Genomic DNA, 14,613 nt, shown 5'->3' with positions numbered 1-14,613 from the left:
TCAATTGAGTTATTTTAGCTACACGACTTTTTTCCATTGAATCAAAATCTGAACTGTAGATCGATCACTAGCATCTAATCTAATTTTTTTGCTTTCCTACCCTTTCTTGATTACAAATCAGTAACCCTCTATCAAGACTAAAAATGAGTGAACTCTTGCTTTCACGGAATAGAATTTCAATATGAAAATACAAAGTAAAAAATTCCATTTTTTTTATTATTTTTTACTCATTAACATTACATTAGTACTATTAATTGAGTAACCCATATTTTATAATGTATTATGAATCCCTATCGGATCAAATCCTAATGAATACTTCAATAACTCATAAAAAATAAAAATAAAAATAAAAAAACTCTTTTTCCTTGAAGAAGGAACAGCACATAATGGAAGATCACAAACAAGAACTTAAATTGAGACCTGAAACGAAATTTTTTTGCCCATATGCAGTCAAAATGATTCGCAAAATACAACTTCAAAAAATGACTTGCCTAATAGGAAAGGTTACAAGCAAGCAAGAAACGGACAATAATCAGATGCAGATGCGTCAGTGAAGATACCTCAGTAACACCAACTTCTTAAGCCTAAAACAAACACCACCAGCACAAGACGAGAACAGATACTTGAGAATGGCACTGTAGTCGACCCTACTCTATGGTACAATATGCCAAAAAACAGAATCAGAAGACTCGCTACCACTTCATTTTCTTAATATTTTCATAATCAGGTCACTGTCAAATCTTTCCTGGCAGAGTTGATGGAAAGGTTTCCGAGGTTTTGAGCGAGTGGGATCAGAGATTGTTTGGTGTTGGGTGAAATTTTCTTTGCTCTCATAGAAACTTCTGCTTCCAAATGCTTCTGTCATCAAAATTTTGACACTAGAAATCAGAGAGCAGATATGTTCGATCTTCAGAGAAAAACAAAAGAATTAAAATAAACTCATCTCCCAAGTCAAAAATAATTACTTCTAGTAAAGCCAAACGAAGCTTTCATTTTTTTTTTCAAATGAGTAGAAAGCTTTCACTAGAAAAGCAAGAAAAAACAATTTACAAGCACCAGACCACCTCCAAAAGGCCAATGAAATCTACAAACTGTGGGACATGCACAATACCAGGTCGGTCAGCCAAAGAGTAAAGCACATCTACGCTGAGGCTATAAAGTGATATCAAAATAAAGAGACAGGACTCTCATGTCTATCCTCCATAGAAATAGCATCGAGTCTAAGCAAAAGAGCTATTAACTTTTCTCTGTATAATTCCTTCTAGACAATTTAAAAGGTATAAAACAAAACTATATGATTAAGTGTTATTTAACACTAGAACTGATTCGGTGACAAAAATATTTCTCTATTTTTTCAATCCTTATTAAGTTATCATTTTTAAGAATTATTTTTAATTTCCTTGTGAGTTTTGTTTCTTGTAATTTTTGTTTCAACCAGATAACGTTTACAAATGGGTCCTTATGCATAATCCACTGAGAAGCAGGACAGATTTAGGCCAAACAAGATTAATGGCAAATTAAAGCTGATCCTGACCAAATCAACCCTAACCCACACCATTTTATTTCTATATTTAGATTAACAGGCACCATTCCACGGTTTAATTCATTTTCATATCCTAAACAACTTTCATAATCCTTAATAACATACACAAATGAAATATCAGGTCAAATTTCAATTTTTTTGCTTTTTTAGTTATGCACAAAACCCACTCTATTTCCTAAAAGATAGTTTCTCTTTCTATAAAATAAAATGAAATACCATGAAAACACAAGGAAACTAAAGAAGATAGGTGTTAATCAATGAGTTGCACAAGAGATTAAGTTTCACTAGGACAGTGGCAGAAGAAAGATGACACTTACTTGAGAGCTACTATCACCATCGGTTTTCAGTTCAAGCTGAGATGGCTGATGCATAGTATTCTTCTTAGCCTGAAATGACCTCTCACGATCTTCATAGAAAGGAAAATCATCCAACAGTGATGTCTCAGCAGGGTGACTCTTAAAAATGGTGAGCATTTCCAAACCTTGCTTAAATTTAATCTGCAGAAGTGACAGCATATTTAGCATTAAAAAGGATAACAAAAATGACATTCATTAACATGAAATTGAATTTCGGCTTGTTCGCCTTATCTAAATAATATGGAGCCAAGATTCAAGACGAGCATTGGTGGTACCTAAAGTTTTACACTTTCAGATAAAATTGCTATAGACAACAATGATTGGTAACAATATCATCATCTTCAATTCAAAAGATCACTTAGAAGATTATAAAAAAAAAAAAAAGTATGAACACGATAAATACAAATCAACTGCTAAGCTAGAAAAAGCATGCATTTAACGTGTACAAAATTATATGAATCTATCATACCTGTATGTCTAAGCATGTATAAAGATACAGAGGCAAGTGAGACAAGGGACCTAGAAAGAGACTAGACTGATCATACAGACTAGAGAGAGAGAGAGATAATCCAAAAATCAACTTTATCATACAAAATTAGAGACATGGGGCCCATACCAAATTTGCATAATTGAATGTCTTAATCTAAAATACCAAATTTTCATCATTATATATCTTCATCCAAAATTACGAAGCTAAAGTATATACTATGACCACCCGTCCTGTCTCATCTTGATTTGATTACATACAAATATACACATATAAGCGAACATACAAAGCTACTTTTGGAAGGGGCATAAATGTGCAAATATATTGTTAGAACTTATAATTTTAGGATTATTTAGATTATTTTCTAAGAAAGACTTTTCCTGTAGAAAGAAGATTCTTAAAGTTTAAGTGGAACCGAGACATGATTGTAACTTTTCCTACACTTTGTTCTTCAAATTCTCACATGGCATATCTTGTGATTAAGGGGATGGGTAGCATATCTTGTAAGTACTAAGTTTTTTTTATCTATATCATGTATTTGGGTTTCTACCCTTCATTATAAATAAGATGTTGATGAGAGGAAGGTTCATACTAGAGCTCATCACTTTCCTTGCCTAAAGTCTCTCCTCTCTCACAGTCGAGCTCCTCTCCTTGAAACTTTTTTTTCCTCTTTTCTTCCCTCTTCTTCTTCGCCTCTTCCAAGCATGAAACCTTAGAATCCAAAATGGTATCAAAGTAGGGCTTATAGGGTTTCAAACAAGCTGCTCCAAGTTATAGCATAGCTTGAAAAAGGGCTGCCCAATTCAGCCAATGGAGGATGCAAGTTGCCAGAAAAAATATCAGCTAACTTCCTAGTTAGGCAGCCAAAGCAAAGTGTGTATTGCTTCAAAAAAATTGAGTTTCCTTCATGTTAATGGCTGTTGTTGGGCTATGTTGAGTTAATCACTTCTCTTCATTAAGCCCTTGACATTGCAGTCAAAAAATTCCTTTTTGAATTCCGAATAGTCTTAATTGTTTGATGAAGAGTCCTTGTGGTTGTGGTGTAATTGGCTCTTCAAGTTCATGAAATCCTAACTTAGGATTTGTTGATTAAAAGTTGAAGAAAAGGTCTTCTCTTTTTGTTGTTTTTTATTCATTCTTTAATCCAACATTTTCATAGGTGTTTTTGGCAATTTTTATCTTGTTAAATTGCTTATTAAAAGTCCAAGTTGATTATTATTGGCCACATGCTATCTTTATGGCTTGCTTTCTTATTTATAGAATGTCTTCCAGTGTTTTACAAGACCACAACACCATTTTCCAAATTATTCACTAATTGCACTCCTTTTTCATTAACTCCTAGTGTGTTTGGGTGTGTTACTTTAGTTCATATTTTGGGTCGTCATCAAAATAAGTTCAGGTCTAGGACTATCAAATATATTTTTTTGGGATATTCGAGAGATGAAAAGGGCTATGTGTGTTATTCTCCCCATACAGAAAATATTTATTTCTGTTGATGCTACATTCTTTGAAGACCAACTATAGTTTTTTCACCTGGGTTTCAATTCTCTATAGGGATGCCAAGACCAATTGTTCCACTGGTCAATCACCTTATATATTATGAGCAGCCATCTACCGAGCCATCCTCCCACACTGTTGATCACTCACCTCCATCTTATCTTGTTGTATTTGGTCTGCCTTATGACATTAGACTTATTGCTTTACGAAAAGAACCCCATTCTTGTGCTTCCAAGACACCCTGTACTCCTCAACCTATTGCAAATCATATATCCACTCACAGATTGTCATCGAGTTGTCTCTTTTTTGGCAGTTGTATCATCCTCATCTATCCTTACTACTTGTGAAGAGGCCTCCACTAATCCAAGGTGGAAACCTGTCATGGATGAGAAGACGCAAGTCAAGTACAATAACCGTACTTGGGAACTATCATCTCTCCCTCCAAAAAAATAGTAGGTTGCAAATGGGTTTTTACCCTAAATATAATCTTGATGACACGGCTGCTTGATACAAAGCAAGGTTAGTGGCCAAAGGATATACACAGTTTTATGGTATTAATTATGATGAAACCTTCTCTCCGATGGAAAACTCAATTCAGTTCGAGTTCTTATATCCCTAGCTGCTAATTTTATGTGTCCTATTTATCAATTGGATGTTAAAATACTTTTCTCAATGGTGATTTATCAAAGGAGGTTTACAAGGTTCAACCACCTGGTTATCCAGTTGAGGGAGAGAGAGTATGTCACCTTAACAAGGCAATTTATGGCTAAAGCAATCACCTCATCCTCAGTTTGATAAATTTACAACGTGGTTGTTTGACTTGGTTTTATAAGATGTGAAAGTGACCATTCAGTTTTCAACAAAAACAACTACACACGGCATGATCTTATGGTAATATATATAGATATCGTCATCACAAGTAACGATATCAAAAAAATTCAACAAGTTCAGAAGGATTTGAAAGATATATTTCAAACCAAAGACCTTAGTCTACTCAAATATTTTTTGGATATAGAAGTTCTTCAATCAAGTCATGGTATAATTTTGTCTGAAAAGAAATATGTCATTGATCTACTAAAGAAAACTAGAATGCTTGGGTGTAACTAGATACACCTATCGAACCAAACATTAAATTGCGTATTGAATCTAGAAATAATATTGATATTGGCAAATTCCAATGCTTAGTTGGAAAACTTATTTATTTCACAATCACAAGACCAAATATATCCTACTCGGTTAGTGATATCAGTCAATTTATGCATCAACCACGACAGTCTCATTGGTTGGGATTTGAAAGAATCCTTCATCATTTAAAAAAAAGAAATCCAAGTCAAGGCTTATTATATAAATATCATGGGCACACTAATATCGAAGGTTTTGCAAATGTAGATTGGGCTAGTTCACCGGACGATAGAAAATCTACTCTTATTATTGCACTACAAGAGGAAGTAACTTGGCTACTTAGCAAAGCAAAAACCAAAGTGTGGTGGCTAAATCCAGTGTAAGGGTGGAATATAAGGCCATGGCACATGCAATATCTGAATTGTTGTGGGACAAGTCATAATAGTTAGCTCATTCACTTCTACTTGCTCAAAACTTGGAATTTTTTATGTTTTTGCACCAACTTCAAAGTGAGTGCTGAAGAAGCACTAATGGCATATCTTGTAATTAATGTGTTGCATATCTTTTTGGTTAACACGATCTGATTTGTCTCATTTGAGCTAGCTTCTTGATTATAAAAACTACAAATGTATAATGTTGCTCAAACTTGGACTATAATCATTTGTGTCAATCAATTGATCTACAAAGAAATAAAGGAAAACACAAATTATTAGCACAAACTACAGCAATTTCATTTGGTTATTGTCACAAAAAAGCCACAAGGATCATAGATTAGAAAGAAATTGTGCATATACATGAAAAGAGACCTCCTAACGTCGCCTAATTAATTGGGATTGGACCTAGACATGTAGGTTTCCGTCTAAAATTGTCCACGTGTAGGAAATTATAAAGACTGCACATACATAATGGAGAGTCTTACAAATAATCTCACACGTGTCAAAGATTTGAAAAATGAACCTGCAACCAGCATCGACAATTACAAACATTGAAGTGTATTTATTAAGTTTCTTATGTTCCCTAAAGGACAATATGGTAATTGAAAATAATTTCATCGGTTACTATAGAAAGAAAATGAATAATATAAATCAGAACAATGGCAACAATAGCTTGCAGCACCCCAGAATCCGCCACCCATCTCCTACTCCACTGCCATTTTGCCCAAGCCATTTGGGCCAACCTCCTCAACAGAGTTGGTGTGCAATATTGTGTTCCCCACAGCTCCAATCAATCACCAACTCTCGACTTCCTAAGGTTGGAAAAATGCTTATATCTAGTTGTGTGGGTCACATCCATTGTGCTCTTTGGAAGAGAGAAATAACCGGAAATTCCAGTTCAAATCCTCTCCTAACAAGGTGCTTGCTGAGAGCATCACTGGCCAAGTATCTGTCTGGCTCCTCACGAAGAAAGAATTCCTCCACCTTAGTAGTTTTAATTTCCGAGGAAACTAGCGCCTGATTGCTGCCATGGTCAAGCTCTCGCGCCCCAAATATGACTATGTGTTCCCCTCCCTCCTGGACACTTCAAACTTAACTTTGATGGCAATGCATTTGGCTGCCCTGGGCCCAACGGATTTGGCAAAATAATCCACGATGAAAGTGGTAGCCTCCTCTTCTCCTTCGTTGATCCTTTGGGTATCTCCGATTCCACAACCGCTGAGCTTGCTAGGCTGCTCCAAGGCCTCAAGATCTTTCAAGATCGACTCTATGGGCCACCTATCATTGAAATAATCCACGATGAAAGTGGTAGTCTCCTCTTCTCCATCGTTGATCCTTTGGGTATATCCGATTCCACTACTGCTGAGCTTGCTAGGCTACTCCAGGGCCTCAAGATCTTTCGAGATCGACTCTCTGGGCCACCTATCATTGAAGGTGAGTCCAAAGCTGTCATCGACTGGTGTGCTAAGTTGAAGACCCCCCCCGCCGACATTGGGATGCTTTCTTTGAAATTTGTAATATATCTTCTTAACTGAATTGTATATGGACCCACATTCCTAGATTTGGCAACCACTTGGCGGACTTTCATGCTAAACGGGGATCCTCCCTCCAAAGCCTTATTGTGGAGAGTGGCCCCTCTCTATAGATTGTATTTCTTCTCTTTGTTTATAATATTCACACATTACATTAAAAAAAAAAACAATACCAACAATAATAATAATAACAAAGAGTTCATCACCTCCTGAGTGTCTCTGCTATTAGTCACAGGTTTATTATCATTGTTCTCTAGTATAATGTGGCGCAACTGACTGTTCGAGACATCCTTTATTATATGCCATTTCAGAGGGAAAAAACCAGTCCATTTGTCCTGTTGCCAAAATTCCATGGTCTTCTTGAAATCCACCTTGCCAATCATCTCTGCCATACCAACAAACTGCCCACTCCCATTCACCTGCAAAAATGTAACTAAAATCAGAAAAATCCCAATACTGAGCAGAATCATAAAAAGAAATCTGAGATTAAGATTATCAAAAATATTTATGATTTTTTTTTCTTTGAAGAGGCAGAGTATTATAGGAAAAGGAAATAAGAAGGCAGTATAGGCCTTAGAGATCGCATGGCTGAGGCATAAAGAATTTATGAAATTCTTTCAAAGTCTAGTGTGGTGTTCCCACAGAAGTTCCAGAATAAGATTGTTGACCATAGTGATGCATCAGCTTGTATTGGTCAAATTAAAACGAGATGAAGTTTCTTCAACTCCCTGCTCATGACATTGTCATGATCAAAATGACCATTCATCCAATGATAACACTAGTTCTGCATAAACTTGAGTACCCAGACACTGAGAATCAAGAATATCTAAAAAAGACACCTAATTCGGGCAAGCGCTAGTTGTGTCAGTCTAGGTGCCATTGATCAGAACATGCATCGGTATACAAATTTGCAGTTATACAAAACATCTGGTATAAACATGAAACCACTAGAAAAGGTTTCAGGACTCACCGAGAAAAAGAGGAAGATTGGACACTTGGTTCCCTTCTCAGCAGATCGTGCCTCTGCATCATGGTATGCAATGTCCAACTTCTTATTACCACCTGGGGTACTAGCCCACACATTGTACTTAATGCTCTTGTGGATATCATCTTCACTAAAGGACTTAATAACAAAAAACATGGCTTGCTCATACTTGGTCTCAAAATCTGGTTGGTTATATTGTTCTCTTAGTGCCAATGTACTCAATGGGCTTTTCTCAGATGATGTTTTTAAACTGTTCTTCACTCCATACGCACGAGGGCCACGGGTTAGTTCACTAGATGCGTCAAGTTCACCATTCCTATTGAATCTGTCTCTTCCTTTATATCTGTCATTGCCAGCCCATGTTCTGCCTCTAGACATTAAACCTGGGTAGCCATTTTGAGGATAGAAGCCACCATGCCACTGGTTAGAGTAAGGGGAGAATGGCGTAGGATAGCAATACCCTTTTGCTTGACCAGCTGTTTGACTGGCAGAACCCTGTTGGGATACCTACCACAGTTACAAATGTCAGTCAAATACGTAAGAAAAAAACACGAAAAATCAAACAGTGCAGAATGGAAAACTATAACAAAAAAATATATTTTAAATGTCAAGGACATAAGCACACGCGCCCCTTGACCCACCCCTCAAAACTGTTACCATCAATCATTTGCTATACAGTAGTCCAGGAAATTTTAAATAAAGAAAGAAGGATGATGATACATAATAAACCAAGGAGGAAGGAAATAACCGAGGAAAAATATTAGTCAAATACGAATGGCAGAATAGATTGCATCCAAAGCAAATACACATGCCACTGGCAACTGCCCCAATGGTCAGCAATTCCGATCTAAGCTAAGCGGAACTAAAAAAGTCATATAAAGGATCACATAGTTGAACAACTCCAGTCACCTGACTAGTCATCAAAATGAGATCTGAAAAGTAAACTATTGTCCAAATCCCATCAAGAAATGAGTGGAAAACAATCCAATTCAAGAAGACAAAACCTTTATGACACTTCAAAAAGTGACACAGATACATGCAAAATATTTGGTAACAGCTCACCAACTATGCATACTTAACCAGTGACAAGGCCAATTAACCAATGTTGGTACATGAATCCATATGAAATAGAGGAAGGATGAACATGAAAAGGATGAAATTGTGACATATCATGGAACTATCAAACAAGTATACACAAAAGAGGAAAATTCAAGTAGCGGGAACCAAAAATAATCTATTCATGATGACGACATTAGAGAGAAGTGTTTGCCCAGTCAAAGTTATCTCAATGTTTTTCTTTTCTTTTTGAACCTGAACGCACCATGGGACCAAGTAAACCAACTACCCCCCCCCCCCCCCTCCGGTGCAGCCATGCCCACCTGATACACACTCAGACAGATGCAAATAAGAGTTTTTTGGCTAAAAAGAAATCCAATCTCTACCTTATGTAAGGGTTCAAAATGAGGAGCTGTAACAGAAAAGCCCTGTGAAATAGGAGGCCGTGATCTTGAATTAGCAGGAAGAGCAGAAACTTTGCTATCCTTTGGAATGTTTGTATTAATGAAATTTGAGCTTTTCAACTTCAGTGAAGCAGCACGACTTGAAGCAGAACCATTTGATCTTGGACCAGCACCAGCAACTTGGTTCGTGGAACTACCTAAAGGCAGTGATAAATCATAAGAGTAAGATGACATGGCATCAGGCCCAGACGATGGGAAGTATGATTGTTGCCCTACACATTGCCCATCAGAACCCGTCAAAGTTCCTGGAGTATAAGCATTATAACCAGGCATGTAGTAAACCACAGAGCCATTAGAAGATTGAATACCCTGAAGAAAATATGCGCAGAAGTCAGATTAGACTTTAAAAATATAAATAATTCCATACCATATTTATATGGAAACTGAAACTCTTGCACCTAGATCAACTGATCATCAAAACTGTACAAAGATACTCTTTAGATTTTGACTTTCACCACATTGCTCACAAGTTTTAGATAGAAATGCTGAGAATACCCCAACTACGAGTTTGAAATACATAACTAATAAGAAGTAACTATATAAGCCTGTTATGAACATACTGAGTATTGCATGTCCGATCCATCCCCAGCAAATACATAACCTTGATCTTCCCATTCAGGATAGGTCGCATCATACCCTGTATATGAGACAAATCATGTTACCACTTATATACAACAAGAGATAATCTGCCATGACAGCATTAAGATTTTATAAAGATTGCTTTGAACTCTAGAAAATCACCTCAACTTTCAAACTTCAAATTGTTAGTGAATAACAATTAAAACAAGATAAGATAACCACAGAGAAGAAAAAGAGGAAATTGATTGCAGATGTCTTTTCTTTTCAACTTTCTAGAACACAGGAAAAGAAGACTAGAAAACCTGATGATAACCATAACTAAGTATTAAATTTTTCAAAATATTTGGTCGAGCCCGATTTCATCCTGCAATGACTAGTTACTTAGGAGGTCTATTGCTCAACCCATTCACTTCTCTTAACACTTGTTAATGTGAGACTTTTCCCACTTCACACTCCTCCCACATCCAAGCTTACACATGACGAGTCTGCAACATGTCCACAACACTCAAAAGACAAGCTCTAACCTCATGGAGCCCATGACACATAAGTAACCTAGGGAGCACAATGGGCCTTGGCCCATGCACACAACCTAATCTGATACCACTGTTGGTTGACCGTGGTTCCATCCCAAAAAGACTAGCCACTTTGGAGGCCTATTGCTTGACCTTATAACTCATTCACTTCTCTTAACACTTCTCAATGAGACTTTTTCCTACTTCACACAAAAATTAACATAAAATACATGCATTAATATAAAATTAAGCCCAATAAACTTGATTAAAGCTGTGAATAGCAGCAAGGTTTTGTTAAAGATTCTCATAGGCCTCATAGACTTATTTTCTTTCCTTCAAAAACATAAGGAAATTTTAATGCAATTCATATTAATGAAGAACTTAGAACAATATTTCAGTGGACTGACCCGGATAATAGTAACCATAACAGCTAGTAGGTGTGTAGTAGACACCGGGCTTTGTGGCCAAACTTTGATCTATTACACCCCTTTTGGTGTTTGAGGCAGAAATTCCAGATGATGGTCTATCAGATGTAGAATCTGTTCGAACTCCGTCTTTTCCAGAAGTCTGAAATAAATAAAAAACACTAAAAATTTAGCTAATGATGCCACAACAAAAAAGATCGAAAATTAATTATAATCTTCTACTTGTTACCACACAGATATATAGATAGATAGATAGATAGATAGATAGATAGATAGATAGATAGAGAGAGAGAGAGAGAGAGAGCAGGGGATCTAACATCTATCAAATTGTTTGAGCTCAAACAGAACCCATTATTAAGGCGCACAGTTCCTATAGCAACTGTTCTCATTGAATGTTCCCAATAATAGGCTTAGAAAAATCAAGCTGACCAATAGCTCACACAAAAAGCTTTGAACACCATAAAAACTTTGCCAATCTCTTTCATAAAGATGGCAAAGTTTTAGGTCAATTAGGGACATAACACAAGATTGAAAAATAAATGAACTACCCGCTTAGATAATCAATGAATGACTAAGAAAACACACCATATCATGATCAGCCAATTTTTCCAAAGAATCTGCCTTCGAATCCATGCCACTGACTTCTGCAGCTAGGAAAAGGCAGACAAAATAATGATATAGCACATTGCAAAGAAAATATAAATCATTGCAAAAATCAAACACAATGGAGGTGAATAACAATAGCATAAAATAATGCAAATTAAATGCAAAAAGAAGACAACCCAGAAGAAAAAGAAACTATTAGTGAAAATCTCTATGTACAAAAAACTTAAAGAACTCCCAGCTATCTTCTCCCCATCAAATCCAGAAGTCACCATCTTAAGAGATAACAATCTGAAGTATCCGGCCAGGATGTGGGTATCAGCATCACGTAACATGTGACATCCAACATGTCTTGGATTTGGAAGGGGGCATTATGTTACCCCCCAAAGCTAGATCGAACATTATCCACTTAGTGGGGTTACATGTAACAACCATTATGTTTCAGATTATGTGCAGTCTTATACAAACTGCCCATAACATTATTTTACCCCTGATATCTGGAGTTCAAGTTGAAACCACCAAAGCAATTACTTTCACCAGAGACCACTGATTCATGATCTGTTTTGGAAACAAATGGTCTCCACATCTTCCACATCTCTGACTGGGGATCTTCTTCCATGAAATGCCCGACAAAGGCAGTTGAACTGTAGAAATTTGATTTCAGTAGTAACTATTTTTTATGGTTTAACAGAAGGCCACTCTGTCACAACATGAAAATTGTCATTTCATAAAAGAAAGAATGAAAATTGTGTATATAAGCTGGACAAAAAAAAAAAAATTTATGAAAAGCTAGACAAAAGATTACTCTCCTCAAATAATAAAAGATTATTCATTTTGGGAACAGAGCAGATTTTATTTTTTCACTTAAAAGATGATGAAGCCCCATATCTTGGTTTCTTTATAGAAAAATGGGAAAAAAAAGATCCACCTTGCTCCTAAAGTAGGAAAGTTTGTAGCTTCACTCTTTTGCAGTAGTTCCATAAGATATGGCATCAATTTTGTTATTGAACTGAAGAATCAATATTAATAAGCACTACAGGAAATGCATATGCGACAATTTTAGGATACTTTTTATAGATCACTTATCTCCTGCCATTCTCACCACTGGAAAGGCTTGAGCAGTAAAAACATAATAGATATTAGAGGATTAGCACCATGAAGAAAAAGCAGAGACTCAGATGAATTTTAACCTGAGTCGGCCAAATCTCATCCTAACAGAAACAATATCCTTTAAATTGGGGAATTAGTAGGTGAATTCATGCTTATCTCACTTGAGGAGGGGAAAACCGACAGAAATGGTTGGTTATGGATTCAAATAGGTTATACTGGATTGAGCCCATTAAATCATGGTTAAACTATATTGCTATGGAGGTACCCACTATATTCATCGTGTTGCCACCACCATGGGTTGCATATAATAGGATGAAGATGTCCAGCTACAGGGGGTGCATTTGGTCTTATAAGAAGAAAAGTAACAAAGCAATCTGATCAAACTACCTTAAGAGTAGTAATGGGTAAAACTGTACTTAAAATTACTTATTAGAGAGATGGGAGCAAATAAGACTGACGACGCTTGTTAGTCAATATAGTTAGTGGAGCTAGATCAAGGTAGAAGCTCTAGAAGGACATCATTTAGTTTAGCAGGGTGAGAGTCCAAGATTTTTAGGAGTGAAGTTGGGAGGAAGCCTTCAAGTAAACCCAACGGACCCAATCACGTCGGAGAAAGTGAACGGGAAAATTAATAAACTCGGCAACCAGTAAACCCTAACTTCATCAACCAGAGGAAGAGAAAGAAGGAAACAAAGAACAAAAACACCCGAGAGCAATCAACTTTCAGAGTGAAAAACGATAGCTGTACTCCAAAAGATAAATGTACTCCAAAAAAAAAACCCTAAAGCTCCAATAATCACGAGAAAGAACCACAAAACTTTGATACCTAAACTTTTTCCTCAAAAGCACAAAAGCACCGAAATGCATGAACCAAAGACAATGCAAGACCGAAAGATATCGTCCATTGAAGAAGTAGTAAGAAAATCGTTCTCCAAAGATATCTACCGGCTCCATTTGACAGGAACCGTGAAGAAACAAAAACAAATCGGAATACGAGTAGATTAAAAAAATAAAAATGAAAAATAAGAAGACATACCTCAAAACCAACTTGCAAACCGGAAACCGCTGCCGCTGTCTTCGCTCGTTTTCTCCTCCGATCGGATGAGGAAAAGCTTTTGGACCGAACAGAAGCGGTTCTGCTACAGGGGAGAGTCGAAGTGAGGCGGCAGAAAGAGAGGGAATGTGGCGAAAAACTCTTCAAAACCCTGGAAATGACCGTACGGTCTGGATCCCAACTTGCGAGGAGAGGGAGGAATCTCAGCCGCTGGATGGGAACAAAATCAGAAGAAGAAAGACCGCTCGACAACAGTCAACGTGGGTCCAAGATTACTAAAATTCAACTAGAATTACAAAATTGCCCTCATTTAAATCCCCGTTGTATCTCCATTCATAGAGCCCAAATTAGGGGTATTTTTGGTAGATCAATGACCAAGTGAGAGAGGAGGAAGAATAAGGTTGCTTAGCCACGAATCAGCTTCATCTTCGACCTTGACGTGGGCGAAAACTACTAAATTGCCACCTGTTGTTGACGTGGCATACACAGAATCTGTGACGGCAATGAGCTGATGTGGCAATGCCTCATTGGAAGTTGGATTCTTTCGTCACGAAATTAAATCTCCCTCCTATGTACCCTTTTTAGGCACGCTCGCTCGCTCACGAGGCGGATTCGTTGAACCGAGAAACGCGCAAAAATGTGAAATGTGAACTTGACGTGGCAATAAGTCATGCGGAGGCGCCAACTGGGAAATTGGTGCACGTGGAACCAGAGCAGCAAATATCGGCTATTTTGAAATTTTGAGGCCAACTAATATCTTGCGCTTGATGAACCAGAGCAGCTAAGTGTTTTTGCATCAACTAGGTGGGTCGGTTAGTGAATCGGGGAGGATTCAAAGTTTATCCAATTATTTT

At 37.0% G+C, this 14,613-nt stretch overlaps 1 protein-coding gene across 4 annotated transcripts; it reads right to left on the bottom strand.

Annotated features, from left to right (window-relative positions):
- Positions 1–384: 384 nt before the first annotated feature.
- On the bottom strand, positions 385–13,878 carry LOC137946124 (YTH domain-containing protein ECT2). 4 transcript variants are annotated; one of them, XM_068792317.1, is made up of 9 exons: positions 13,742–13,878; positions 11,578–11,642; positions 10,975–11,134; positions 10,037–10,113; positions 9,399–9,785; positions 7,942–8,463; positions 7,178–7,390; positions 1,861–2,040; positions 385–858 (listed from the first exon to the last, which is right to left on the bottom strand). In XM_068792317.1, the coding sequence occupies exons 2-9, from the start codon at positions 11,623–11,625 to the stop codon at positions 724–726; spliced, it is 1,722 nt and encodes a 573-aa protein (XP_068648418.1). In that variant the 5' UTR covers positions 11,626–11,642; positions 13,742–13,878; the 3' UTR covers positions 385–723. The 4 variants fall into 4 exon arrangements, with proteins under 4 accessions (XP_068648418.1, XP_068648420.1, XP_068648421.1 ...); XM_068792319.1 differs by having other exon boundaries at positions 385–855; XM_068792320.1 differs by having other exon boundaries at positions 9,399–9,615; positions 10,038–10,113.
- Between the last annotated feature and the right edge of the window lie 735 nt (positions 13,879–14,613).

This window comes from Aristolochia californica, unplaced genomic scaffold (genome assembly GCF_029961685.1).
Source record: "Aristolochia californica isolate CCGP_79_NKW_82.1479 unplaced genomic scaffold, dmAriCali1.0.hap1 SCAF_12, whole genome shotgun sequence".
Classification (NCBI taxonomy): Eukaryota; Viridiplantae; Streptophyta; class Magnoliopsida; order Piperales; family Aristolochiaceae; genus Aristolochia; species Aristolochia californica.
Note: the sequence above shows the minus strand (reverse complement) of the source record. Positions and strands in the feature narration are given on the sequence as shown.

Coding starts and splice junctions, on each gene's coding strand:
- LOC137946124 (XM_068792317.1), bottom strand. CDS start 11,625: ATGGATTCGAAGGCAGATTCTTTGGAAAAATTGGCTGATCATGATATG. Junction 2,041..7,177: donor ATAGCAGAGACACTCAGGAG/GTGATGAACTCT, acceptor TCACTTCTGCAG/ATTAAATTTAAGCAAGGTTT. Junction 859..1,860: donor ATGGTGATAGTAGCTCTCAA/GTAAGTGTCATC, acceptor TTTTGATGACAG/AAGCATTTGGAAGCAGAAGT.